The sequence below is a fragment of the Tamandua tetradactyla genome, chromosome 12 (assembly GCF_023851605.1).
Source record: "Tamandua tetradactyla isolate mTamTet1 chromosome 12, mTamTet1.pri, whole genome shotgun sequence".
Lineage (NCBI taxonomy): Eukaryota > Metazoa > Chordata > Mammalia > Pilosa > Myrmecophagidae > Tamandua > Tamandua tetradactyla.
This window is the reverse complement of record NC_135338.1, coordinates 97,928,281-97,955,149: the sequence shown is the minus strand read 5'-3', so window position 1 is coordinate 97,955,149 and position 26,869 is coordinate 97,928,281. Positions and strand designations below refer to the sequence as shown.

General features: G+C 48.1%; 2 protein-coding genes and 1 long non-coding RNA gene across 10 annotated transcripts in view; 2 read left to right on the top strand and 1 right to left on the bottom strand.

Moving 5' to 3' along the window:
• Window positions 1–1,005: 1,005 nt before the first annotated feature.
• On the bottom strand, window positions 1,006–5,399 carry LOC143652534 (uncharacterized). The gene is made up of 3 exons (XR_013160745.1): window positions 5,361–5,399; window positions 2,618–2,686; window positions 1,006–1,309 (listed from the first exon to the last, which is right to left on the bottom strand). It is a non-coding gene; the product is annotated as an uncharacterized LOC143652534 (long non-coding RNA).
• ARPIN (actin related protein 2/3 complex inhibitor) lies at window positions 4,955–18,238 on the top strand. 3 transcript variants are annotated; one of them, XM_077124190.1, is made up of 6 exons: window positions 4,955–5,085; window positions 7,379–7,454; window positions 9,852–9,984; window positions 12,112–12,318; window positions 12,680–12,843; window positions 13,537–18,238. In XM_077124190.1, the coding sequence occupies exons 1-6, from the start codon at window positions 4,994–4,996 to the stop codon at window positions 13,543–13,545; spliced, it is 681 nt and encodes a 226-aa protein (XP_076980305.1). In that variant the 5' UTR covers window positions 4,955–4,993; the 3' UTR covers window positions 13,546–18,238. The 3 variants fall into 3 exon arrangements, with proteins under 3 accessions (XP_076980305.1, XP_076980306.1, XP_076980307.1); XM_077124191.1 differs by lacking the exon at window positions 13,537–18,238 and having other exon boundaries at window positions 12,646–12,808; XM_077124192.1 differs by lacking the exon at window positions 7,379–7,454 and having other exon boundaries at window positions 4,995–5,085; window positions 13,537–18,236.
• A 5,196-nt stretch (window positions 18,239–23,434) lies between these two features.
• The window catches only part of AP3S2 (adaptor related protein complex 3 subunit sigma 2), a 95,903-nt gene continuing 92,468 nt past the window's right edge, over window positions 23,435–26,869 (top strand). For all 6 annotated transcript variants that reach the window (XM_077124198.1, XM_077124194.1, XM_077124196.1 and 3 more), the window contains exon 1: window positions 23,435–23,602. In XM_077124198.1, the coding sequence (XP_076980313.1) occupies window positions 23,534–23,602 (69 nt within the window). In that variant the 5' untranslated portion in view covers window positions 23,435–23,533. The remainder of the gene's footprint in view (window positions 23,603–26,869) is intronic.

Sequence of the window (26,869 nt, the reverse complement as noted above, 5' to 3'; positions counted from 1 at the left end):
CGGGCTTTGGTGGCAGTTTGGCATGCCATTTCCTCTGGGACCACCAGATGTCCTCAGGATGCGATGTCTCAGATGGGGCAGAGAACCTAAGACTCCATGCACAAAAGCACTTGCTGTTTGTTTCACGGCTACACATTTCTGCCCATAAGGCCCCAGAATCCTGATAAATGCTATTTTGCTCAATGCCCGTCAAAAGAGAAGAACCAAGTGAGCTTGTTTATTGTAATACAGACAGTCTTAGTGGGCGCATTCCTGAGGGGACTTCTGTGCTAACCAGGCTCAAAGAGCACCAGGTCCCCTGCTTCCGTCTCCCGTGACTGGAAGAACTTTCTGCACCCCAGCTTCTGGCTCCTTCTGCTTCACACCCCATCCCTCCTCCACCATCCCCAGGGCCTCAGTGTCAGGCTTGTGGGCAGTTCCATGGTGGCATGCCCTCTGACCCTGCTCCTTTGTGTCACAATGCCAGCTGAGCAGCCCCGAGGTGGCAGGTGTTCCTGGAAGCCTTCCCGCGCCAGGACAGCTGGTGATAATTTCACTATAGGCGGTAAAGTCTTCCAACAAGAATCCCATTTTGATGTCCCCTCATCTGATCCCACCTCAACATCACCCGACACGCGGTGAAGGAAAATTCCAGGCCAGGAGGGATTGTGGTCTTAAGTGATTGCAGCAAAACAGACTGACCTCTGAACATTTTATAAAAGCATACCCCATGCAAACTCATTATTAGGTCCCTCTCGCCTTGACCTTAAAAGAGGCCCATAGAACTGAGAGGCCCTAAGCTTAAGCTTCTTTAGGTATAAATCTGTTTCGGCCAACAATAATTTATAAAAAAATAAATTCTTAACGCAAAGTTTGAAAACAAATTCAGAGCAAGGGGAGCAGGTTGGAGGATTCAAATTCTGAATGATTGTAATCTAACATCCCTCAATACCATCTCCCCACCCCAGTGGAGATTTGTCCCTCGTGGGCTGTAATTTAATATAGAGACATTAATAAACTGCAAAATAGGTATAAGAAAGCTCAGCAAAGTTTTGATTATTTCCTCTACGATGACTGATGCTTTTTAGGAAATAGATGTCAAAACTCTTTCAAAAAAGTCTTTCTTGTTTCTTTAGGTTCTCTTGCCTTGCTGGAACTTTGTGGGTAGATTTTGCTGATGGGGTGAAGCTGCAAAGCCCCGTAAAAGGAGGGTCCTCTTCCTAAGGCTTCCGGGCAGCGCCATCCAGGCTTCTGTGATGATGAGACGGCTCCGCGTCTGCGCTGTCCAGCACGGAGGCCACCTGCTGCTGCTGAGTACTGGACATGCCCGCTAGCGAGACAGAAGAACGGAATTTTAAACTGTATATAACTTTCCTTAATTAAAATTAAAATTTAAATAGCACACGTGTCCAGGAGTTATCCCATGGGGCCCTGCAGACTGGAGTCAGAGTGAAGGCGAAGATGATTCAACGGAGAAGCACGACAGCCGGGGGGCGACAGTTCAGGTGGGGTGTTTGAAGCCTGAGGGCCGAGGGCCGAGGGCCAGGTCTTCCCCGGGGGTTCCCTGGACGGCTTTTCTAGCTCTCCCTTCTCTGACATTTCCGGAGCAGCCAGGCAGGGCAGATGGCGGGCAAGGCTGACAGCTGTCAGGCACAGCGCACAGGGGCCGCGTACTTTTAGGGGCCCACCAGAAGGTTTACATTTCTTTTAAAAGTAAAGGAGGAGAAAATGAACTTTTAGGGTGAAGAAAACGTTTTCATCTCTATATTAATTTATTTAATGGAGGAAGGAATACCGGGGAGCCCCAGGAGTTCTTGGAGAGATGGAGACCTCAATGGGGGGGGTGGGGGCTGGCGCCCTGAGGGTTCTTGACTCAGGCGCAGGACAGGATTGGCGGACTGGTGGGTGTGTACAGCTAAAAAGCTGAGTCCGCAGTGAGGGAGCCCACTTGAAGGGGATGAGCTCAGGCATTCTCCACAGGAGGAGACGCCCTCTGAGGTCGGGGTCCTTGCATTAGAAAGGACTTGGAGGGGCCTCCCCTGTAGTTCTGCTAATAAGGGGCGGTGGAGCTGCACTTCCATTGCTTCTTTTTGGTGCTGACCTGAGTGAGGAACTTCCTTATGGTCACTTCCCCCTCCCTCCTTCCCTATCTAACCTGCCTCAGAAGGGGCCCATGAAGGCAAACTTGCCTAGGGCCCCAATCCCATCACTGGGAAAATACTCAAAAGGCCTGAAAGCAGGAACTGGAACAGACATTTGCACACTGATGTTTACGGCGACACCATCCATGACACCCCATGGCCGGAGGTGGCTGGAGGATACATCGACTGAGAAGCAGAAGGGCCAAACTGTGTGTCTATGTACAAGGGAATATTGTGTGGCTACAGAAAGGAGCAAAGTAGTGAGGCAGGCAATGAGGTGAATGAGCCATGAGGATGTTATGGGGAATAAAATAAGCCAGAAACAAAAGGACAAATGTTGGATGGTCTCTTTTAGAAAATACTTTTAAGAAAACTGGGGCCTAGATTGTAAGCTCTGACACTAGGCACATTTATTCCTGAGCTTTACATTTATTTCTAAATTCTGAGAGGCTGTGCTGTATTTGTACAACCTGGTATTTCCCTGGACCCGTGGGTACCTGTGTGACACCCGAGGTGCACAGGAGGAGGTCTGCAGGTCTGAAGGTCAGCATTGCCGCATACAACAACTGGTAAGCAAAAAAAGACATCAGGCTTCAATTAGAGATAAAAATGAAGCCGATCGGGTTGGGACTAAGGCAGACTAGAATATAGGATGATGTTGTCTGTATTTTAGAATTTCATCTAATGTATCAGACCAAAGCAAGAGCGGTTTATTTTGCCCCAAACTTACATTTTCTGCAGTACACAATCTAATGTAACCCATCTGGCCAGTTCAGTTAAACAACCTAACACCTGGAGCCTAGAATTGGGAATGAGGTCTTCCAATTTGGTATAGCTTAACGTAATACCTGGATACACGCCAGAGTATGTTAGGCAGATAATTAAAAAGTATTGGCAAAGTCCCTTGGGGGACTGGAGAAAAAAATGTGCAACTATTATTTTTCCCCACCTGGGAAAACCCTGCTACTCTGTCTAACATTAGGGACTCCTACGTTAATAGGCCAAGCTCTTGATCTTGAGACTTGCTCTTCTGAAATATTTTTGTAACAGGGAAGCTAAACCTACCTATAATTATGCCTAAGAGTCCTACCAAAGAACTTCTTTTGTTGCTTAGATGTGGCTTCTCTCTCTCTCTCTACGCCCCACTCTGCTAGTAAAATCATTACCCTCCTCTTACGTGGAACATGACATCCAGGGGTGTAAGTGTCCCTGGCACTGTGGGTTGGACAATGCCTTCTTGACCAAAAAGGGGAAAAGAAACGTAACAAAATAAGTAATCAGTGGATAAGAGAGTTCAAATAGAGTTACGCTAACCCTAGGGTTAGGCTATTCTGGAGGCTATTATTATGCAAGCTTCAGCTAGATATTGCTAATTGCCATGGAATGCCAAGCCTCACCCAACAGTATTCCTGCAAACCCTAAAGAATACTATTTGAGACTTTGTAAAAGTTTCACTCACTAAGTTTATTTTTCAGAAACCCAAAACCTCCAGATGGTTCCTAGGGCAAATGAGCCCCCAAACCCAGAGTTTCTCCAAAAGCATCAACCAGCGGCATGCCCCTACCCCATAATGTCAAAACCCCTTCCCTACATGAAGAAGTTAGAATGGTCATTCCTGAAATATCCCTATAGATTGGGAGAAGGATCAAATGAGAAGGTGGAGTTGTAATAGAGAAGATAAGATTTAAAGCCTGCGTACGATTGCTGAATCATTATACTGATGTTTCTTATTAGTCCCCAGGGTCTTAGAGCACCTAGAAGGTAAAGCTTGAAATTATGGAACTGTAACCCATACCACAGTTTGGAATTTGTTCTATAACTACTTGTTAAAACATACTTTGAAGTTTATTGTTTTGTATATACATTATATTTCACAATACAAAAAAACGCTAAAAAGAGAAGTGCTTACGACCCATAAGTGGGGGGTCAGTGGGGGAAGTAGCTGCTTCTTCCATTCCTGACAGCTCATCCTGAGTTCCCAGGAATTTGCCTGGCCACCTCCTCCTTGAATGGTCCCCCCAGCGGGCCCACCTGGCCTCCCTGAATGGGTCAACCCACCCCACCACCTGGCACAAAGGAGTCAAACAAGAGAATCAAGATATCTTAACAATATCAGAGCTGACCCTGCAGCCAGGCTTGGAAAATTGGCCCACAGACTGTTTGCTATAACTGTGTAAAAGGTACTGGGGGAGCTGGGAAGTGTCCGGCAACCCAGCAGTAAGAAGGTGGAGGGCATAGCCAGGTTCTAGAGATGGTGAGTTTAATGATGTTTACGACTCCTCTGATATTGACCCCCATTTTACAGAGGAGGAAGCACCAGCTCAGAGAGGTTGGGAACTTGCCCAAGGTCACACAGCCAGGATGCAAACCTTGGCGTGTCGTTGATCTGCCTGCCAAGCCCAGGCTCTCTCGTCACAGCTCCAGGGACTCCGTCAGCCACTGTGGGGCCACAGGCTGGGCACAACCAGCAGCTTCTATGTTGACCCTGAAAGCTCTTCCCACTCCTGCATTCCTGCTACCCTGAAACCCATCCTCCCAGAGCTGTTCCCAAGACGGGAGGGAAGGTTCCTCAGTTTCCCCTTTCTGCATGTGTCGAGTAAGTTTCTCTCTCCAGCGATAAGGAGGGCGGGGAAAGACAAGCACGCGATGTTTCACAGCGGGAAGCCCAGTGCCCGCCGCGCACAGCCCGGCGCGGACACCTGGGGCTCGGCCCCTTTAAATCCCGCCGGGAACGCGCGGGGCCGGGCCTCGCCTGCAGCAGATCCCGGCCGGGAACCGCGGGGCTCGCGCGGCCTCGAGGCTCCGCCCCCCGCCCGCCCCGCCCCCCCGGGCCCGCGCCGACCTCGGGGCCCCGCGCGGCAGCGGGCGCGGTCATGAGCCGCATCTACCAGGACAGCGGCCTCCGGAACAAGCCGGTGCGGAGCGCGCGGCTGCCGGGGGCCTGGGACCCCACGGCCCACCAGGGGTAGGTCCCCGCGGCGCCCCCGGCCTGGAGCCCCGCGGCCCCCGCACCTCCCGAGGGCCCGGGTCCCGACCCGCCTGGGCGCGCCGGCCTCTCCCCGCGGCCTCCCGGACCCGTTCTCCGTGGGCTCCGCCCCAGCCTTGGCCCGGGTCCGGGGTTCGGGGCGGGGGGGGTTCGGGGAGGGGAGGGGCCAAAGCCGCCCCTCCCGCTTCCAGCCCCGCAGCCGGGTTGAAGACCCCGCGTGGCCCCGGCCCCCTCGGGTGACGGGCTCCCCACACCTGGGCTCGGAGGGCGCAGCTCCCGGCCGGTCCCGCCCGGTGGCCGCGCTCCAGGTGCGGGCAGGGCCACCCCGCCTCCCGGCCCTGCGCACACCGTGCCGGTCTCCAGAAGGGGCGGCGTCCGTGCAGGGACCGAGCATCGGGGTGCGGGGAAGTGGGGGTTCGGGGCGGGGGGCGGGTGGAGTTGGCGGGGGGGGTCGGGGGCCGGCGAGGGCAGGGCCCACCCGGAGCCGGGGTGGAGGGGCGGGGGGCCGGCTCTGTGTCTGTAAGGCTGTGACAACAACCAGTCCTCCCGTGGGCAGTGACATGGGGCACTCGTGCGGGTGGGGAGGGACAACCAAGGCAGAATGAGTTGTATGTCCCCGCCCCAGCCGCCTCCCATTCCTATTTTCTGCTGCCCCCACCTCTCTCCCTTACTGTGGTTCCAAAAATAGAAGCCCCCAGATTTGGCCTTTGTGAAAACCAGGCTCGGGGTCCTGGGCTCCCCAGCCCCTGGCACGGCTGCGATGTGGAGCCTGTCACAGAGCCACTGAGGCTCCATTTCTCCAGCTCTAACGTGAGAACAGCCATTGCCTCCCTAGGTGGCTGACCATTTGGATCCGAATGAGGATAGGAATGCCAAAGTGCTTTCAAACAGGTGAAAAGCAAAAGTAATTTATAGCAGTTTAGACCCCCTCCCAGCCTGGTTAAGTAAAAAGAGTAAAATCTTTTATGTGTAGTAAGCATGTAATAGTTTACAGGATTCCTTCACATGCATGATCTTATGAGATGGTCAGGGGAGCAGGGAGAGGCAGCTGTTGTCCCCTTCCATTTTTTTTTTTTTTGCATGGACAGATACCAGGAATTGAACCTGGGTCACTGCATGGCAGGCGAGATTCTTGACACTGAGCCACCATTGCACCGTACCCCCCTACATTTTTTAAAAGCTTTTTTTTATTGTGAAATATGACATATATGCAGAAAAGTGATACATTTCAAAGTACAATTTAACAAGTAGTTATTGAGAAAACTTCAAAGTACAGTAAGGGTTACAGTGCCACACTGTGAGCTATGTCCTTGTAGCTATTTTAATACACTGGAGACTAACAAGAATTTTCAGTATAGTGATCCAGTGGTCACAATCGTTTGTCAGATCCTGACTTCTCTGGCACACCTCCTCCCTCTCCTTTGATCCTTCTCCCAGTCTTCAAGGACATCAGGGCAATCACCATTCTAACTTCTTCACGTTGAAAAGGGGTGTCGACATTATGGGGTTAGGGTTAGGGTTAGGGTTGGGGTCGAGGCTCCTGGAGAAACTGGTCCCTCTGGGTTTCAGGGCTTATCTGGCCTAGGAACCATCTGGAGGTTTTAAGTTTCTGAAAAATAAACTTAGTGAGTGAAACTTTTATAGAGTCTCATATAGAGCCCTTGGGAGTTCTTTAGGGTTTTCAGGAATACTGTTGGGTGCGGCTTGGCATACCATGGCAACTAGCAATATCCAACTGAAGCTTGCAAAAGAGTAGCCTCCGGAGTAGCCTCTGGACTCTATATGATCTCTCTCAGCCACTGATGACTGATTTTGTTACATTTCTTTTCCCCCTTTTGGTCAGGAAGGCATTGTGGAACCCATAGTGCCAGGGCCAGGCTTGGCTCTGTGAGTCACACCCCACATTGCCAGTGAGACTTTTACCCCCGGACGTCATGTCCCACATGTGGGGGGGGGGGTTGAGTTTCCTTGCACAGCTGGGCGTAGAGGGTGTTGTCCCTTCTTTCTAGCTCTCAAGACTGAGGTGCTGGGGACAATCCCCAGTGGCCCTGCAGCTCGTCCTTTTAGCAGCCCAGAGGCTCCCTCTGCCCTCTGAGCCGGTCCCAGCCCCTGGGGCCCCTGGAGAGATGGGAGGAAGCCCAGAGGCTCATTGACGGGCCTGCTCAGGGGCCAGGTGGGACTTGTCTCTGTTCCTGGTCAGACTCTGGCCTGGGCGCAGCTCTTTCCCAAGGCCTCAGGGCTGGCTGCCCCCTTCTTTCCCTCTCATGCCCAGGGGTGACGGCGTCCTGCTGGAGGGAGAGCTGGTGGACGTGTCCCGGCACAGCATCCTGGACGCGTGCGGCAGGAAGGTGAGGATGCTCGGGGCAGCACCTGCACTCTCCCTGCGGCGCCTCTGCACCAGGCTCTCCTGTGTCAGCGGTCTGGGCCCCAGCTCCTGCCTTAAGGGGCTCATAGGGCAGGTGGCAGGGCTTGGGGCATCGGCAGCCACGCTGTGCTGGACCATGGACAGGCACAAGGGCCTGGATTCTTGCTGGATGAGCCTGGTCCTCGCTGAGAGGACGGCCCAGGCCTGGACCCAGTGCTGTGCTGACAGCAGGAGAGGGTGCGGGGGCTCTGGGTGCTGTAGGGGCTCGCAGGGCCTGGCGGAGCAGTCAGCGGGGCTGAGGACCCACACTCTCTGATCTGGCAGTTTCCACCGTCCCAAGCGGACGGACGGGTTCAGGGCAGGTCAACGGCCCAGGTGGGTGCAGGGTCAGTGGCCGCTTTACCCTTTTTGAGTACCAGAGAGCGTCCTGGGAAGTGGTGGGCACTTTTCATTTTCTTGGAGTTATATTCAATATAGTGTTAGAGCTTGCTGTCAGGAGGAGCCTTGAAATGGCTCCAGCTATAAAGTGGTGAATCTCTTGGCAAGGACTTGCTGGTCTTTTAACACCCCTGTTTGTGGCTGGGCACTTTGGAGTGCTGGGGTTTCACGAAGCAGGTCACCTGTTGAGACCTGGACTTCCATGGCTGCGTGGGTTGGGGAGCCACAGGGAGGGGGGCGGGAAGTTCTGTTTTCTGGGCATTTGCTTCTAGGCTGAATGTGAGGTGTCCATGGCAGACGCCGTCGCAGCCCCTCCGCCCTTACCCTCCTGGGGTCACGTCCTTGATCAGCACCCAGGCCAGGTGTCCACTGCACACCTGGCGCTCACCGTCCCCCACCAGCCTGCCTCTCTGTCCTGAGCTAAAATCTAGTTCCGAATTTCCACGCACACACTCCCCACCTTCAGATCGCCTCCCCCCAGATCTGACGATAGTCCTGTCTCCTTGGTGTTAAAACTGAGCTCATCGAAACACCCTCTCAAGGTGGACCGAAGCTGATGCTACGTGTAGCGCCCTTTTCTCTCCAACACCTCACAGAAACAGTGCCAGCTCATCGGTATTTTCATGCCGAGAGATGTTTTGTCACATCCAATCCTCCTCACCACACAAGTCAGTAGGTCCAAGAACCCTCCTCCCCATCCAGCCCACCCAGGAGTGCCCCCCTGTGCCCCCACTCTGAGGCAGGCCTCCTGCGGGGTGGCCTACTCTCACACAGGCAGGGCCTTCTCCCAGCCCTTCAGATGTGCCCCTCTGATTCCTTCCTCCTGATGATACTGTGATGGCCCCCCAGCCTCTGACCTACAGCCCCCCACTGTCTCCTCCCTGCGCCCATCCAGCCAAGCAGTGCCCCTTGGCCCTTCCTCCTCCTCCCCTCTCCATGCCCACCCACCCAAGATGGGCCCCCTGGATCTCCTGCCTGTCCTTGTATGACCTCCCGCCTGCCCTCCTGCCTCCTGGCTGCCCCTGAAGCCCATTCCTACCCTGCTGCCAACTCCTGTTTCCTAAAAAGCAACTCTGAAGGTCTTGCTGCTGCTCAGAAACACGGCAGGACCCCGTTTGTCTACTGAATGAAATCCAGTATACGAAGGCCAACTTGAAGCCTGTCTCGAACTGATCCCACCTGCTTTTCCAGCCTGGGCTCCCACAAGCCTCCAAGTGCTCTTTGTTGCTCAGACGTGGGTATGGGACCCTTGACTATTATGTTCCAGGCTTTTAATATTCTCCCTACACCGTTACCGCTGCGTTTGCAGGTTTCCCCCACTCTGAGACTTCGCCTTCCCCCTTTCTCCCAGTAAGTGGGCTCCTCTTCTTCAACCCCCTGGAGCCTTTCATTGGCCCCTTTTTTATTAGCCTGGTGGCAGATAGCATTAACGATACACTCGATGCTTTACCCCTTATTTGTTCCTCCGTAATATGTCATTGGATCCTTTCAGCACTGCAAGTAAATCTTACTCTGTCCCCATGAGACAGGGGCTGCTGAGGCTCAGGAGGGGTCACAGGGGGAGTGTGGCCACTCTGACTTGGGGCTCCCTTTCAGTGTCCTTTAATGATTTCTTGGCTGCTTCCACTCCTGCTTTATGGGATTGGGGTCTCGGTGCTTGGTTATGGTTTTATGGACGTTTTTTCTGTCTCTGGCTGTGTGGAGACTTGTACCCAACCTGTGAATGACTTCTAGCATGGTTCGTTTTGTGTGACCAATGTTCTGCTGAACACATGAATGAAAGAATGAGTGTTTGTATGGGGGTACCTGCCCAGCTTGAGGTGGGGTTCCAGGATAGAGGGTGAGTTGGGGAGAGCTGCAGCCAGAGCCCAGTGGAGACTGTGTTGGGGGTGTGGGCCTTGGAGGCAGCCCCCCTCATTCGCTCTCTCTCTGCCTGACCCAGGAGCGCTACTGTGTTTTGTATATCCGGCCCAATCGCATCCATCGCCGTAAATTTGACCCCAAAGGAAATGAAATTGAGCCCAACTTCAGCGCCACCAGGAAGGTGAACACAGGCTTCCTCATGTCGTCCTACAGTAGGTACCCCCCTTCCCTGCACGCCCCCCCCCCCGACCGTGGCCTTCCCTGCTGTCCTGAGCCTCTTGGCCCCTCCCCTCTTCCCAGTAGGGTCAACCTTGCAGCCTGGCCCTGAGTGGTCCCCAGCCCTCCTTCCTGCTCCTCTGTGCCATCATGCCGAGCTTTCCTTGCCTCTCCTCGGTGCAGGGGCCCAGCCAGCCTTCTCAACCCTGACATTTCCTCCAGGATGATCAGGGACCCGACCCTGGGCTCTGACTGCCTTTGTACAGAGCCCAGGCCAGGCCTCGTGACCTCCATTTTTTAAACTTTTTGTTTTTATTGTGTTGTATATAACATTTTAATGGCTTTTGCATGTACCATTCAGTGTTATTAATCATACTCTGAATATTGTGCTGTCCTCACCATCTTCCATTTCTAAAACTTTTTTATCACCCCGAACAGAATTCTGTACCCATTAAACAATAATTCCCTTTTCCATCACCCCTGCAGTTCCTGGTAACCTAACTCTACTTGCTATCTCTATGTACTTGTTTATTCTGAATGTTTCATGTAAGTGGGATCATTCACTATTTGTCATTTTGTGTCTGGCTTTTTTCACTTAGCATAATATTTTCAAGGTTTATCCATGTACTAGCATGAATCAGAACTTCATTCCTTTATAGGGCTGTGTAATATTCCATTGAATGGATATACCAGAGTTTATCCATCCAGCCACTGTCAGACATTTGAGGTGCCTCCACACTTTGGCTGTGTGTGTAATGCTGCTATGAATATTGGCGCATAAATATCTGTTCAGGTCCCTGCTTTCAATTCTTTAGGTATATACCTTGTAATGGGATCACTGGGTCACATGGCAATTAACTGTAAACTTAGCTTTCCGAGGAGCCTGCCAAACTGTTTTCCACAGCAGCTGTGCTATTTTGCAGTTTCACCAACGATGTACTGAGATTCGTGTTTCTTTGCATCCTTTCCAACACTGGTTATTTTGTTTTTTTCAATAATAATTATCCTAGTGGGTGTGAAATCATATCATTGTGGTTTTGATTTGCATTTCCCTAATTGCTAATGATGTCAAGCATCTCTTCATGTGCTTGTGGGGAGTTTCTCTGACGGCCTCCGTTTTACTGCCAAAGTCACCAGGAGGTGACTGCAGAGCTTGGCTGCGGTGTAGACCGTGAGTGGAGTGTGGTCTGGTCTGAGTGGTTGGCTGGGATGCTCTCTAGTGCTGTGGCCGCCTGGCTATTGGCGTGGAAGTCCACCCTTGGACGGCCCTGGGGTTGCTGCGTGGGGTGTAGCCCCGTGTAACTTTCTATGGTCTTGGGGGCCCCAGCCTGCGAGGCTGGACCCACTGTCCCACTTTGGGAGCCTTACTTGGCCAGTCAGAGAGCATCCTCTATCCCACTCCCAGCCTCCAAGGAAATCTGGAGCGTTGGGCCTTTTGGAGTGGTGCATTGAGACTGTTGGGTCCCTCCCTGAGTCTGTGGGCCCTGCCAGGCTGGCACAAGCAGACCAGCAGAGAGTGTGGGTGCCATTGGACTGTGTTCCTGGTTCCTGCAGGCCCATCCCAGCCAGGGGGTCTGTGAGAATCTGTGGAGAATACTGCCTGGCCCCAGCGTGTCAGTGAAAAGGCAGGATTCACTGGGGAGTTTGAATCCTGCCTCCTCTACTAACTAGCTTTGTGATTTTGGCAAGTTACTTAACCTCTCCAAGTGCTGGTTTTCTCTGTGAAAAAGGAATAATAAAACATATTAACTGAGAGTTTACTCTGTGCCAAGCACTGTTTTTACATGCTTTACATGCGTTATTTCATTTAAATATGATGTCAATACTGTCAGGTCAGTACCACTTTTAGTCCCTATTTTTTCAGGCACAGAGAGGCAAAGTAACTTGCCCAAGGCTGCACAGTAGAGCCCAGATTTTAAGCCATCGAGCTGTGATTTGCCCAAGGCAGCTGCTGTGGAGGAGTCCCTTGAGTAGTACTCAGAACTAATACTCAGAATCTGTCCTGCGGTGACTGTGAGGGTTCAGTGAGGCAATGGGGTAAAGCATTCAACTGTCCCTGACTCACAAAAGGCCCTCCATAAGTGCTTACTCTGAAATTGCTAATCCCCGCTGTGTGCCCGCAGGGGTGGAGGCCCGGGGGGACCCCGACAGGCTCACGGTTGAGGCGCTGCAGGGGCTGGTGAACAAGCCGGAGCTGCAGGTGCTGACCGAGGGCCTGGCTCCTGAGAACACAGCGGCATTCTGGGTGCCCGAGGCTGAGATGGAGGTGACAGAACTTGAACTGGGGGCCGACGTGAGGCTGAAAACTCGGGGCGATGGCCCCTTCCTGGGTGAGCAGTGCAGCCCTTACTCGAGCCCGTGGCTCCTGTGGGGCATCCGGGGTCTCCTGGCCTGCTTCTGAGCCCCCCACCCTCAGGTTTGGCCTCCGTGGGAACCTGACCCCTTGACATTTATCCCTGTGCCCCTTGACTAGTGGTGTCCCTTAGTCTGGACACTCTGGGGTCCAGGGCGTCCCCCATTCTCGCACTTTGTGGGTGTCCTCTCCATCTAGTACCTTGGGGTTCCCACCTGGGCCTGGAGAAAACAATGGCTTGTCCAGTCCTAGGACACACCCCATGGGTCACCGTCCTGCCCTCCCACCTGTGTTTCTGCTGCAGGAACAGAGGCCATTCACCTCTTCCCTTCCTCCAGAGTCATTGGCCAAACTTGAGGCTGGGACAGTGACCAAGTGTAATTTCGCTGGTGATGGAAAGATGGGGGCATCCTGGACAGACAACATCATGGCCCAGAAGTCTGCAGAGGGGGCTGCACCTGAGACCCGCGAGCAGGGGGACGGGGCGGACGCTGAGGAGTGGGTAAGTGAAGGGACAGGGCCGGGACCTAGCCCGGGCTGGGCTTTCGGCAGGAGCCTTGTGCGAGCTGGCTGGGGGAGGTGCGCAGGCTGAGGGCAAGGGGGCAGAGAGTGCGCACCGGCAGGGGGTGGGGAGGGCGCGCACCGGCTCGGTGGGGGGAGGGTGCACCGGCTGGGGGGTCCGCGTGGAGGGCCTGAGGGCTGTCAGCCTTAGGAAGAGGCCTCAGGAAGGGCGTGCCTGGGCCCTGTCTTATCTGGGTCTGAACATGTGGGTGTGCGTGGGGCCCCAGGGGTGTGCAGAGGCAGAGGAATGGAGAGGAGGGGTGCGCGGGGCAGGGAAGGCCTGGGGTCTGGGAAGGCCACTGGCTTGTCCTTCCTGGCTGTGGCCCTGGTCAGCGCCCTGGCTGATTCTCAGGCCCCAGCCTCTTCACACGCTTGTTTTTCTGAGGGATATTTCTACCGGAAGATTTGGATTAATGGCAAAAGGCCCCAAATTGAATATTTAAAACAAAGACGTCACAAAAAGGTGGACTGTTTATTGGGTGATAAAGATGACTTTGGCCAGAGTGGCTCCAGTGAGGGGAAATCGGGGCAGGGAGCGTGGAGCCCATAGCTGACCGGCCGTTTGTCGTGTGACTTCCTGAGATGGTTACGATGTGCTCTCTTCATGTCTCTTCATCCCTTTGAATTTCTCCAGGATGACTGAGGGGACACCTCCAGCCCCCCAGCACCGCCTCGGCACTGTCGGCAGCTTCTTCCAAAAACCCTGGCACTGGAGGCTGAGAGCGCATGGCCAGCCCTGCCTGGTCCCCTCTACGGCCGCCCCGAATACCCGGGAACGAGCGCTGCCAACACCCAGTCGGGCCGGGCCCCGAGGCTCCCCCAGGCGCGAGGCTGGCCCTCCTGACGTGTCCCCGCGCTGCCCAGGCCGGCTGCCTTGATTCTGGAGGTGGGTGGCGGGCAAGGCCCCCGGGGCAGTCTGAGATGAGCTGGGCCCCGCCGCATCCCAAGGCAGAGTGGCCCAGGGGAGAGGTCAGCTGCTTCTGCTTGCATATGCCTCCCATCTTCATCACACACTCACAAGCGTGCGCGTGTACACACACACCTCGTGGCCCCTCCTGCCCCTCCCACCAAGCCCCCCCTTCCCCTGGGAGCTCTCACTCAGTGCTGTTTTCCCTCCTTTCCTCGGTGCTCATGTCACAGCCTCTGCTCTCCTGCATCGAGCCTCCTCTGCCTTTTCTTTTCTCCTACAGTTGCAGTTCCCTAACCTCTCCCCTGACGCCTTGGCACATTGGTGACCCTGTGGGCACTTTCCATGGGTGCTGTTCTCAGGGGACCCATAGAAGGTGCTGGGGCAGCTGGCTGGGCCACGTCCTCAGACCCACCCTGCCAGACCACAATTGACAACCCCTTTTTTGTACTTGGAGAACTTTTTGTGAATAAGCCATCGTCAGAAAGGATTCTCCCATACCGATTGGGATTTTGCGGGTGTGAGTGACCTCCCAGCTGAGCTGTGTCTCACTTAGAGGGATACCATTCCTCTTTGCCTTGCTGGTCAGTGCACCCAAGCCCAGAACTGTGAAAGGAGGGAGGGTGGTGGTGGTGAACTGACAGTTTCTGAGCCCCCTGATGTGTCAAACACAGTACTGGGTGCTTTCTGTGGTAATAATCACAGCCATTGACCCTGAGTGCTTCCTGTGTGCTTGTACTGTACTAAGCACTGGTGTCACCTTACTTGATCTTCACAGTAATTCCATTGGGTACGTATGTTTGTCATCCCCATTTTTTCATATGTGACTGATGCTCAGACTCCATAGCTAGTATGTAGAGGAGAGAAAAATTTAAACCCAGGCAGTCATTTTTCAAAGTCCACATTCTTAACTACTAGACTGTTCTTTCATGTGTATATTACAGAGGAGAAAAGGGGTCTCAGAGAGGTTAAGCAATTTGCCTAGAGTCACAGCTAACAAATGAATGGCAGAGCCAGAATTCAAATCCAGAGCTGACTGAGGCAAAGCTTCTGTATCCCTTGTCCTGTGGAGGGGTCTTGGACACAGGGGCCAGAGGGGGGCCTGGCCATGTGAAGCAGGGTTATATTCGCATACTTCAGGGGACCTGCCCAAACCTTTGACTGCTGATCTGCCCAGGCTGAGACCAGCTCCATTGCTGTCACAGTTGAGCAGTTAATAGTATGCTTTTAGTGTTTACCATATTTCAAACATTTATTTGCTTTCCTGCATATTTGAAACTGGGCTTGATTCTGTGGCTGTGACGCTTGAGAGTGACCCCTTCAGCTGGGCCACCTGCAGTCACGGGTCACTGGAATGGCCCAGGTCTCTCCTGTTCTTGTTGCCCTTTGCTTAGTCCATGTCCACACACTCTCAGCAGCCTCACTGGTGGCCAAGGTCTGAGTGGAGCTGGCTCAGACATGGCTCATGCTGGGACCTCAATCATCAGGGTGGCTGGAGGGGCAGCTGAGCAGGAGCGGCCTGGGGACACTGACCAGGGCAGAGGCGTCTGGTGGGGGCTTCCTGCTGCCCAAAGCACAGAGGCCAGATGGCATGGCAGGGTCACAGGAGCAGGCTCCACTTCAGACACTAGGGAGGCACCAGGTGTCATGGGAGTCCTGAAGCAACCAATGGGGTTTGGTGTCATGGTAAGGCTTCAAGGAGAAGGCTGTTGGGACTGGGTGTGCTTGAGGTGAGGTTGAGGTCCAGCAACGCATCCTAAGGCCTGTTGGGATTTTGGGCTTGACCTGAAGTATCCTGCAAGCCAGCGATCCACGGAGTGCTAAGGTCTGGTTTGTACATTTCAAAGACCACTTGACTGTAGAGACCCTGGAGAAACTGAGCCCGCTTGGACTGTTGCAGTGTCCAGGTGAGAGGGTGCAATGGCTGAATCTCCAGAAGTGGCAGTGGAAATGGAAAGAAAGTGATTAGAGGGGTGTTCGGGGGGCAGGATCAACAGGACTTGTGGGAGAGGATGGGGTCAAGAATGACACCCAGATACTGGGTGAACAGAGGTGCTGTGGTGGGGAAGCAGTGCTGCTGCAGCCTGGGGACCCGTCCCATCGGCAGGAGCCCACTGGGTAGCAAGGAAGGGCAGGCAGCTTAACTCAGGCCCTGGGGAGGGGAAGCCGGGTGGGCTGGGGGAGAGCAGGGCTCCAGGCTCAGCTATTGGGGGGCTGGGAGTAGGGCAGACCCCTGCTACCCAGCGCTGGAGATGGGGCCGCTGGCCAGCTGCTTTGGCTCTGGCTGCATGGGCACCCAGGACTCATAATCGCCACCGGATGGAGGACGCAGGGACAGCCAGCTCAGCCTCAGGCTGCCTCTGTTCCTTTCTTTGGCTGTACCTTCCAGCCAGGGCAGCCAGGCCTGGGGGCAGCAGCCACAGTGGAGGCCACTGTGGGGAGCTGGGGAAAAGACAGGTCAGGGAGATGAGGGTGAAACCCTGTCCTGGGTTCCCTGGACGCTCTCCCTGTGGTACCAGGGCAGCTTCCTGACCCTGTTACTCCCCAGATGGAAAATTTAAGTTCTTTAACAACTCACAGCTCATCACAATACCCCAACCCTCTTTTCTCTGCTTGCCTATTCCTTAGGTGCTTTGGGTCACATTCCAGAGAAGCCTGGAAGGCTTATCTGCAGTTGTCGATAGATGCTAGAAACAGTAAGGTGGCAGGGGCCAAGGGGGGTGATGTTACTGGGTTAAGTAAAATCAAATAGATTTCTCTGGGAGTTCTCAGAGCTTCTAATATGCTAACATTCAGCATCTTCAAGACAGGGCATCATTACATATTTCCCCTATTTATTTGCCCATAGAAGCCTCTTGAAAGGGAGTGGCTCGTGGGGCAGCTCTGGGGGCTCCGTCCCAGCACAGTCTGCTCCCACCTGCATGACTTTGCCAACACTTTTCTGGCTGGGAAGTTCCTTTCCTCCTCTGTCCACCTGAATTTTTATTTTTCCTCAGGGTCCAGCTCAGCTCTGATCCCTGGGCCTAATGATGGAAATGGCCTGTTATTTTATACCCCCCAACGCAAATCCTTTCAGCATCATTGGAAGGAAAGTTTTTATTTTTAATTTATTAGTATGATAAATGATGTATTAAATCCAAACTAACAGATACAATCGGGCATTGCTGAGGCAAATGCAAGGAAAGTTTTTTGAGGGATTAAACTATGCTCCATAAATAGCAATACACTTGGGAAATATATTTAAAGGGGGTAAAAAAGCATAATTTTACTCAATTATATGCATAATTTTTTGGAGTTTTTTAGTGTGCAATTTCAATACATAGTCATACACAAAAAATACACAGTTTGAAATTCGTTTTTCAGTTAATGTTACATGATCACTTTCCATATTGCCACCTGGTCTTTGTGGCCATCACTTTTAAGATTTAATACAATTTAATAATTACCATTGTCCAATTTGTGGATAATTTAGTTGTTTGCTATTTGGGGCTAATGTTTCCAAAAATGCTGTAAATGATGTAATCCTCACACACCCACTATATTTTTGGGTTATTTCCTTTAGGGATAGACTCATAGGAGTCAGATTACTGAGAATCTAGGAATTTTTGGTAAACCTCTTTTATATTGCCAAATTGTTTTCTCAAAAGGGTGTTCTAAATTATAATCACAGCAGCAACGTAGAAGAGATTCGTTTTCATCCTCCTCTTCCCAGAACTGGTAGAAAAGCTTTTTTTTTTTTATCAACCTTAAAAATCACTAAGTGATTCGAATATCCTCAGAGACAACTGAAATTCATGTCATTTAAACAGTTAAGATATACAGGTACTTTAATATACAAACCAATTAATGAATTACATGGCATAATTTAATTTCCAGTGTTCTTAACTTCTTATGATTGTATTGATTTATTATGAATCTGTTATTAAAGCAAGTTTGGAAAATAAACAATATTTTAATAAATATTAAACTTTGTGGTATATAATTTTATAATTATCATATTATGATGATTAAACTGCAGAGAGTAGCCTAGAATTTAAACCAAAGTCATTCCATGTCGTAATAGATAAGACCTTTTTTTATTAATTGTCTAACTTTTTAATCTCACTTTTCCAATGTTAACTAGGCATTTGAAATTTATAAAGATTTACTAATGCTTTTACTAGCAGGCAAAAATGACACTGCATTTTTCAAATTTAACAGTAAAATTATATTTCAGAAATCAAGTAAGGTTAAGACAATTTTTAACTATACTCACGGCATAAGAATAGTATGGTCAATTTAAGGAGAAATAAAGTTGTCAATTTTCTAAAGAATCTAATGGTACTAAAATGTCAGCATTGATTTTTTTTTCTTTAATATGGTTTTATTGAGATATATTCACACACCATACAAACCATCCAGAGTACACAATCAGTGGTTGACAGAATTATCATATAGTAGTGCATACATCACATGATCAGTTTTAGAACATTATTTTTTTTATTAATTAAAAAAAATTAACACAACATTTAGAAATCATTCCATTCTACATATGCAATCAGTAATTCTTAATATCACATAGATGTATGATCATCATTTCTTAGGACATTTGCATCGATTTAGAAAAATAGCAAGACAACAGAAAAAGAAATAAAATGATAATATAGAGAAAAAAATAAAAATACAAAAATATATATATAAAAAAACAACAACAACAAAAAAACTATAGCTCAGATGCAGCTTCATTCAGTGTTTTAACTTAATTACATTGCAATTAGGTAGTATTGTGCTGTTCATTTTTGAGTTTTTGTATCTAGTCCTGTTGCACAGTCTGTATCCCTTCAGCTCCAATTACCCATTATCTTACCCTGTTTCTAACTCCTGATGGTCTCTGTTACCAATGACATATTCCAAGTTTATTCTCGAATGTCGGTTCACATCAGTGGGACCATACAGTATTTGTCCTTTAGTTTTTGGCTAGTCTCACTCAGCATAATGTTTTCTAGGTCCATCCATATTATTACATGCTTCATAAGTTTATTCTGTCTTAAAGCTGCATAATATTCCATCGTATATATATATACCACAGTTTGTTTAGCCACTCGTCTGTTGATGGACATTTTGGCTGTTTCCATCTCTTTGCAATTGTAAATAACGCTGCTATAAACATTGGTGTGCAAATGTCCGTTTGTGTCTTTGCCCTTAAGTCCTTTGAGTAGATACCTAGCAATGGTATTGCTGGGTCGTATGGCAATTCTATATTCAGCTTTTTGAGGAACCGCCAAACTGCCTTCCACAGTGGTTGCACCATTTGACATTCCCACCAACAGTGGATAAGTGTGCCTCTTTCTCCGCATCCTCTCCAGCACTTGTCATTTTCTGTTTTGTTGATAATGGCCATTCTGGTGGGTGTGAGATGATATCTCATTGTGGTTTTGATTTGCATTTCTCTAATGGCCAGGGACATTGAGCATCTCTTCATGTGCCTTTTGGCCATTTGTATTTCCTCTTCTGAGAGGTGTCTGTTCAAGTCTTTTTTTCATTTTGTAATTGGGTTGGCTGTCTTTTTGTTGTTGAGTTGAACAATCTCTTTATAAATTCTGGATACTAGACCTTTATCTGATATGTCATTTCCAAATATTGTCTCCCATTGTGTAGGCTGTCTTTCTACTTTCTTGATGAAGTTCTTTGATGCACAAAAGTGTTTAATTTTGAGGAGCTCCCATTTATTTATTTCCTTCTTTAGTGCTCTTGCTTTAGGTTTAAGGTCCATAAAACCGCCTCCAATTGTAAGTTTCATAAGATATCTCCCTACATTTTCCTCTAACTGTTTTATGGTCTTAGACCTAATGTTTAGATCTTCGATCCATTTTGAGTTAACTTTTGTGTAAGGTGTGAGATATGGGTCTTCTTTCATTCTTTTGCATATGGATATCCAGTTCTCTAGGCACCATTTATTGAAGAGACTGTTCTGTCCCAGGTGAGTTGGCTTGACTGCCTTATCAAAGATCAAATGTCCATAGATGAGAGGGTCTATATCTGAGCACTCTATTCGATTCCATTGGTCGATACATCTATCTTTATGCCAATACCATGCTGTTTTGACCACTGTGGCTTCATAATATGCCTTAAAGTCCGGCAGCGTGAGACCTCCAGCTTGGTTTTTTTTCCTCAAGATACTTTTAGCAATTCGGGGCACCCTGCCCTTCCAGATAAATTTGCTTATTGGTTTTTCTATTTCTGAAAAATAAGTTGTTGGGATTTTGATTGGTATTGCATTGAATCTGTAAATCAATTTAGGTAGGATTGACATCTTAACTATATTTAGTCTTCCAATCCATGAACACGGTATGCCCTTCCACCTATTTAGGTCTTCTGTGATAGAAAAGCATTTTTTAAAAATGATGTTTGAAAAGGCAAATATGTCAGTTTGCCTTTTCACCCATTACTAGGGTGCTTAAACTATTTTCATGGTTTTTTTTTCCTAGATGTATTTCCTCTTGTTACTCAGTTCCTTTAGCTATCTATCAGAGGTCTTATCTTTTTTGTTTGTCTGGCTTATTGATATTTTAAAGATAACTATTTACCATATTTTAACAACTGTATTCCATTTAAAAAATTGTTTATAAACATAAAATCTTTATATAGATATATCTGCTGGCCCATTTTGGTTATTATCTGGTTTTACACTTAACTCTTTAATCATCCATCCTGCCTTTGTGTGAAGGTAAAAAGTGAGGTACCTAAATTTCTTACTTTCAAATTGCTAACGAGTTATCTCAACAGCATTTACTGAATCCTTCCACTGTCAAGTCATGATGTCTTTCCTCCATCACATGTTAAAGCTATTTTATACTTAAATTACCCATTATAGTTCAATAAATCTCCTTATCATTATAATTCGAATGATCATAGTAGGTTTTAATAGTTGCTAGGGCTAGTTCCCCCTTATTTTTCTGTTTTTGATATTCGTCCTCAATATTTGAAACATTGCATCAAGTTTTAGGTCAAATTATTTTTTATTAAAATAATAAGCTGAAAAAGAGACTAGATTTCAATTCCAGATAAAATGAAGTTGATCTGGTTGGGACAAGGATACATCAGAATACAGGGTAAAGGATGATACTGTCTGTATTTTAGAACTTCACGTACTGTATGAGACCAAAGGAAAAGATGTTCATTCTGTCCGAAACTTTAATTTTTTGTAGCGCACAATCTAACTTACCCCATCTGGTCAGTTCATTTAAACAGCCTAAGCACATGGAGCCTAGAATTGTGATGAGAGCTTCTCAGTCTGTATAGCTGTAATTCTGTATAGCTTAATGTAATATCTTGATACATTCCAGAGTATTTTGGGAAGATCAGTAAAACATATTGGCAAAGTCTCTTGAGGGTCAGGAGGTAAAATATGGAACAGTTAAACCTCCTCACCTGGGAAAACCCTGCTACTCTCAGACATTTCGGATTCCCACATTAATAAGGCAAGCCCTTGATCTTGAGGTTTGCTCTTATGAAACTTGTTTCTGTAATGGGGAAGCTAAGCCTACCTACAATTTCGCCTAAGAGTCACTTCCAGAGAGACCCTCTTTTGTTGCTCAGATGTGGCCTCTCTATCTTTAAGCCCAGCTCTGCTAGGAAACCCGTTACCCTCCCCGCTACATGAGACGTGAGTTCCAGGGATGCGCCTAGCCCTGGCTCCGTGGGATCCACAATGTCTGCCTGACCAAAAGGGGGAAAATAAATGGAACAAAATAAGGAATCAGTGGCTAAGATATTTCAAATAGAGTCGAAGGCTATTCTGTAAGTTACTCTTAAGCAAGCTTCAGCAAGATGATGCTAATTGCCACAGTATGCCAAGCCCCATACTGCTGGTATTCCTGAATGCCCAGGGCTCTATCTAAGGCTCTATAAAAGTTTCACTCGCAAAATTTATTTTTCAGAAACTTAAAACTTCCAGATGGTTTCTATGCTAGATAAGTCGTGAAACCCGGAGGCACCAGTCCCTCCAAGAACATCAACTAGTTGCATGCCCCTACCCCATTAGGTTGACACCCCTTTTTGACATGAAGAAGCTAGAATGGTCATTGCCCAAATACCCCTGAAGATTGGGAAAGGAATCAAATGAGAGGGAGGAGGTGTGCCAGAGAAGATAAGATTTCTTTCTTGTTAGTCTCTAGTATATTAGAACAGCTTAGAAATACCTGAATTGTGGAAATGTAACCGATACCATATTTTGATATTTGCTCTATAACTGCTTGTTAAGCTATAATTTGAGATTTGTTACTTTTCTGCATCTGTTGTTTCACAATAAAAAAAAGTTTAAAAAAGTAAAAAAAAAAATTAAAATTATGTGACTAGAAGAGCAATTCCTATTTATTTTAGAAAATAAAAAAAGAAAATCTATGATCCTACAACCCAAAGATATTTTAAGTCACTTATATAGCACTCAATTATGTGTCATACAGCTGCTCCAAGTGCTTACAAATATCAACTCCTTCTGTGCTTATAACAACTGTCTGAGCTAAGCAGAGTCATTTTCATAGTTTTACAGTTAGGGAGACTGATATTACACCTATTTTACAGGTGAAAAAACTGGCCCAAGACCCCCAGGCTGTCAACAAAGCCAGGATTTGAATCCAGGCAGTGTGGTTCCAGCAGCCTGTGCAGAATACTCTATAAAACTTCTATCCCATCAGATACAAAGTATTACTTTTATTTTGGTGTATCTACTTCCAATCTTTATATATATAATTTACAAAGTGGGATATCCCTATAAAATCTTTGTGCAATCTTTTCATTTACAGATGTACCATGAACATTTCCCTGTATTTCTAATATGCATGGGGAACTATGCATTAACCATTTACTTATTTTGGAATAATTAGCTTCCCATTTTTCCCTGCAATAACACAGCCAAGTTATATATTCTTGAGGCTAAATCATTTTTTGCCCCACTTATTTTATTATAAATTCTAGAACTGGAAATTCGGGGTCTAACATATACAATTTAAAGACTGCCGATACAGACTGCCAAACTGTTCTCTGGATAGGTGATTTCAATTTGCAGCTTTATCCGAAATAAACGGTCCTTGCTCATTTCTCTACGCCTCCTCCCCTAGGTATGAAAAGAAAAAACAAAACAAAATGTACTAATCTGGGATCTCCAGTGCCTTTTTACTGGAATAGCACTGAATTCATTCCACTATTCACTGTCTACCATGGAGAAACATCAGCCTGCTGCGAGAAGAGACAGCTACATAGTTCGCCCCATCGTCTGTAGCGCCGAAAAATAAAAACGGCCTAAATATTTCGCGTCAGGAAATGGCTAAATTAAGCGGCCCGTCCACCGCGGAGCGCTAGCGGGAGGCTGGCCGGGACAGAGGAAGTTCTCGCCGCGCTTCGGAGTTTCTACCTCGGGATCCGCCTTTCCGACGGCCTGGGACTCGCGGGCGAGCGGCGGGCCTGGACGACCGGCACGGGCCCGGGTTCGCGTCCCGGCGGGGGCCGAGGGGCCCAACCCCGCCTCTGCCCGCGCACCTGCCCGCCTCGGAGCGGCGTCCAGCGCGCGCGGAGAGCCCGGCCACTCAGGTCCCCGGCCCCTGGGCGCCGGGAGCCGGTTTCCGCCAGCTGCTCTCGGCCGCGCACCGAACGGAAGTGGCCGTGAGCACCGGCCGGAAGTGGCCGTGCGCGGCGGAAGGAGCTGCTCTGAGGGTAGCGGGTGTTGAAGGTGGCGCGGCCGGGGAAGATGATTCAGGCGGTTCTGGTGTTCAACAACCACGGGAAGCCGCGGCTGGTCCGGTTCTACCAGCGTTTCGTGAGTGCGGGCGGGTTTTGCCACGCTCCTCTAGGGCCTCCGGTCCCTCTTCTTCCGCCCCGGGCCCATCCGGCTGCAGCGCCCCCGCCGACCGCCTCGGGCTCCTGCCCGGAGCGGGACCCTCAGCCCCTCTTCGCCTCCTACCCCGCGTGGGGCAGAGGCAGGCCTTGGTGTTGGGCCCAGCCCCGCAGCCCCCCAGCCCCGCAGCCCCGCAGCCCCGCGCGCCTCCTGCCCCCCGCCTGTGCTCCTGCTCGGCTGTGCCATTTCGTGTCTCTTCCCACTGGGTCTCCCTGCAGCAGGTGTAAACGCCTTGGGTGCGGGCGGCGGGCCTCGGTGGGGGTTTGAATGGCCAAGCGCTTTAATCTTGTTTGTTGGGTACCCAGTTTTACAAGAAGGAAACAGCGTTCCACCGCTTAGCGTTTTTACTGTGGACATACGGTCTGGAAAGTTCTTTTTCGGGATTCTTTTGTTTCAGTGTTGGGACTGCCCTGGAGTCCAGATACGCTTCAACCTCCTTGGTTCACCCATCTCTAGCTTCTATGTTTCTCTAAGTTCCCTATTTTCTGTATTATAAGCCTCTGATTATACCTTTATGCTGGTTGTAGAAGTGGACTCATACAGTATCTGTCCTTTTGTGTCTGGCTAACTTCACTCAGCATTAAGTCCTCAAGGCTCATCCATCTTGTCATGTGCTTCAGGATGCCATTTTGCCTTATTGCTGCATAATATTCCATCATATGTCTGTACCACATTTTGTTGATCCACTCGTCTGTTGATGAGCATTTGGTTTGTTTCCATCTTTTGGTGATTGTGAAAATGCTGCTATGAACATTGGTATGCAAATGTCTGTTTGTGTCATTGCTTTCAGCTCTTCTGGGTATATACCAAGTAGTGCTATTGCTGGGTCATAGGGCAACTCCATATTTAGTTTCCTAAGGAGAGAAGTTACCAAACAGTCTTCCATAGAGGCTGCGCCATTATACATTCCCACCAGCAGCCCCTGAGTGTCCCACCACTGTGGCTTTATAATAGGTTTTAAAGTCAGGGAGTGTTTATCTGCTCACTTCATTTTTCTTTTTAGAATGCATTTAGCTGTTTGGGGTCTCTTTCCCTAACAGATGAATTTGGTAGTTAGCTTTTTCAAATCTTCAAGTAGGTTGTTGGAATTTTGATTGGTACTGTGTTGAATCTGTAGATCAGTTTGGGAAGAATTGACATCTTAACTATAGTTAGCCTTCCTGTCCATGAGCAAGGAATGTCTTTCCACCTATTTTGATCACCTTTGATTTCTTTTAGCAATGTTACATAGTTTTCTGTGTACCAGTCCTTTATGTCCCTAGTTAAGTTCATTCCTAAGCTTTGATTCTTTTAGTTGCTATTTTGAATGGAATTTTTTCCTTAACTAATTCCTCAGCTTGCTCATTGCTTGTGTATAGAAAAAAAGTTACTGATTTTTGCACATTAATTTTATATCCTGCCACCTTGTTGAATTTGTTTATTAGCTCAAGTAACTTTGCTGTAGATTTCTCGGGATCTTCCAAGTGTAGTATCATACCATTTGCAAATAATTAGAGTTTTACTTCTTCCTTTCCAATTTGGATGCCTTTATTTCTTTGTCCTGCCTGATTGCTATAGCTAGAACTTTGACCACAATGTTGAATAATAGTGGTGACAGTGGGCATCCTTGTCTTACCTGAGGGAAGGTTTTCAGTCTCTCTCCATTGAGTACGATGCTGGCTATGGGTTTTTCCTATATTTCCTTTATCATATTGACGTAGTTACCTTTGATTCCTCTCTTTTGGAGTGCTTTTATCAGAAAAGGATGCTGAGTTTTGTTGAATGCTTTTTCAGTAACAGTCGAGACGATCATGTGATTTTTTTCCCTTTTGACTTGTTAATATACTGTTACAAAAAAAAAATATATATATATATATATATATACTGTGTTACATTAATTGATTTTCTTGTGTTGAAACATCCTTGCATTCCTGGTATAAACCCCTCCTGGTCATGGTGTATAATTCTTTTAATGTGCTGTTGGGTTAGATTTGCTAATATTTTATTAAGGATTTTTGCATCTATGTTCATTAGGGTGATTGGCCTGTAGTTTTCCTTTCTTATAGCATCTTACCCGGTTTTGGTATTAAAATATTAGCTTCATAAAATGAGTTAGGTAGAGTTCCTTTTTCCTCAATTTTTTTGAAAAATTTGAGCAGAATTGGTCTTAGTTCTTTCTGGAATGTTTGATAAAGTTCCCTGGTGAAACCATCTGGCCCTGAGCTTTTCTGTGTAGGAAAATTTTTGGACTGATTGAATCTCTTAATTTGTGATTGATTTGTTGAGATCTTCTATTTCTTCCTGAGTCAGTGTAGCTTGTTTTGTGTGTCTCCAGGAATTTGTCCTTTTCATCTAAGTTGTCTAGTTTGTTGGCTTGTATCGTACTATCCTCTTATGATTTCTTCAAGGTTTGTGGTAACGCACCCCTTCTCATTTCTAATTTTGTTTATTTGCATCATCTCTCATTTTTCTTTGTCAGTCTTGCTAGTGGCCCATCAATTTTATTGATTTCTCAAAGAACCAACTTTTGGTTTTATTGATTCTTTCTATTGTTCTTTTGTTCTCCCATTCATTTATTTCGGCTTTAATCTTTGCTATTCTCTTCTCCTATTTGTTTTGGTGTTAGTTTGCTGTTCTTTCTCAAGTTCCTCCAGGTTTGCTGTTAAGTCCTCAATTTTTGCTCTTTCTTGTTTTTTGGTATAGGCATTTAAGGCAAAAATTTCACTCTCAGCCCAGCCTTTGCCACATCCCATAAGTTCTGAAAAGTTGTGTTCTCATTTTCATTCATCTCCAAATAGCTACTGGTTTCTCTAGCAATTTCTTCATTGACCCACTGGTTGTTTAAGAGTATATTGTTTATTCTCCATATACTTGTGAATGTTCTTATTCTTTGGTGGTTATTGAGATCCAGCGTCATCCCATTTGATCAGAGAAAGTACTTTGAATAATTTCAATATTTTTAAATTTATAAAAACCTGTTTTGTGCCCCAGTGTATGCTCTATCCTGAAGAATGTTCCGTGAGTAGTAGAGAAGAATGTATAACCTTGTGTTTTGGGGCGCAATGACCTATATATGTCTGTTAGGTCTAATTCATTAATCAAGTTATTTAACCTATTTCCTTGTTGATCTTCTGTCTGGTGAATCTATGTATAGAGAGTGGTGTATTGAATCTCCTACTTTTATAGTTGAAATATCTATCGCTCTCTTCA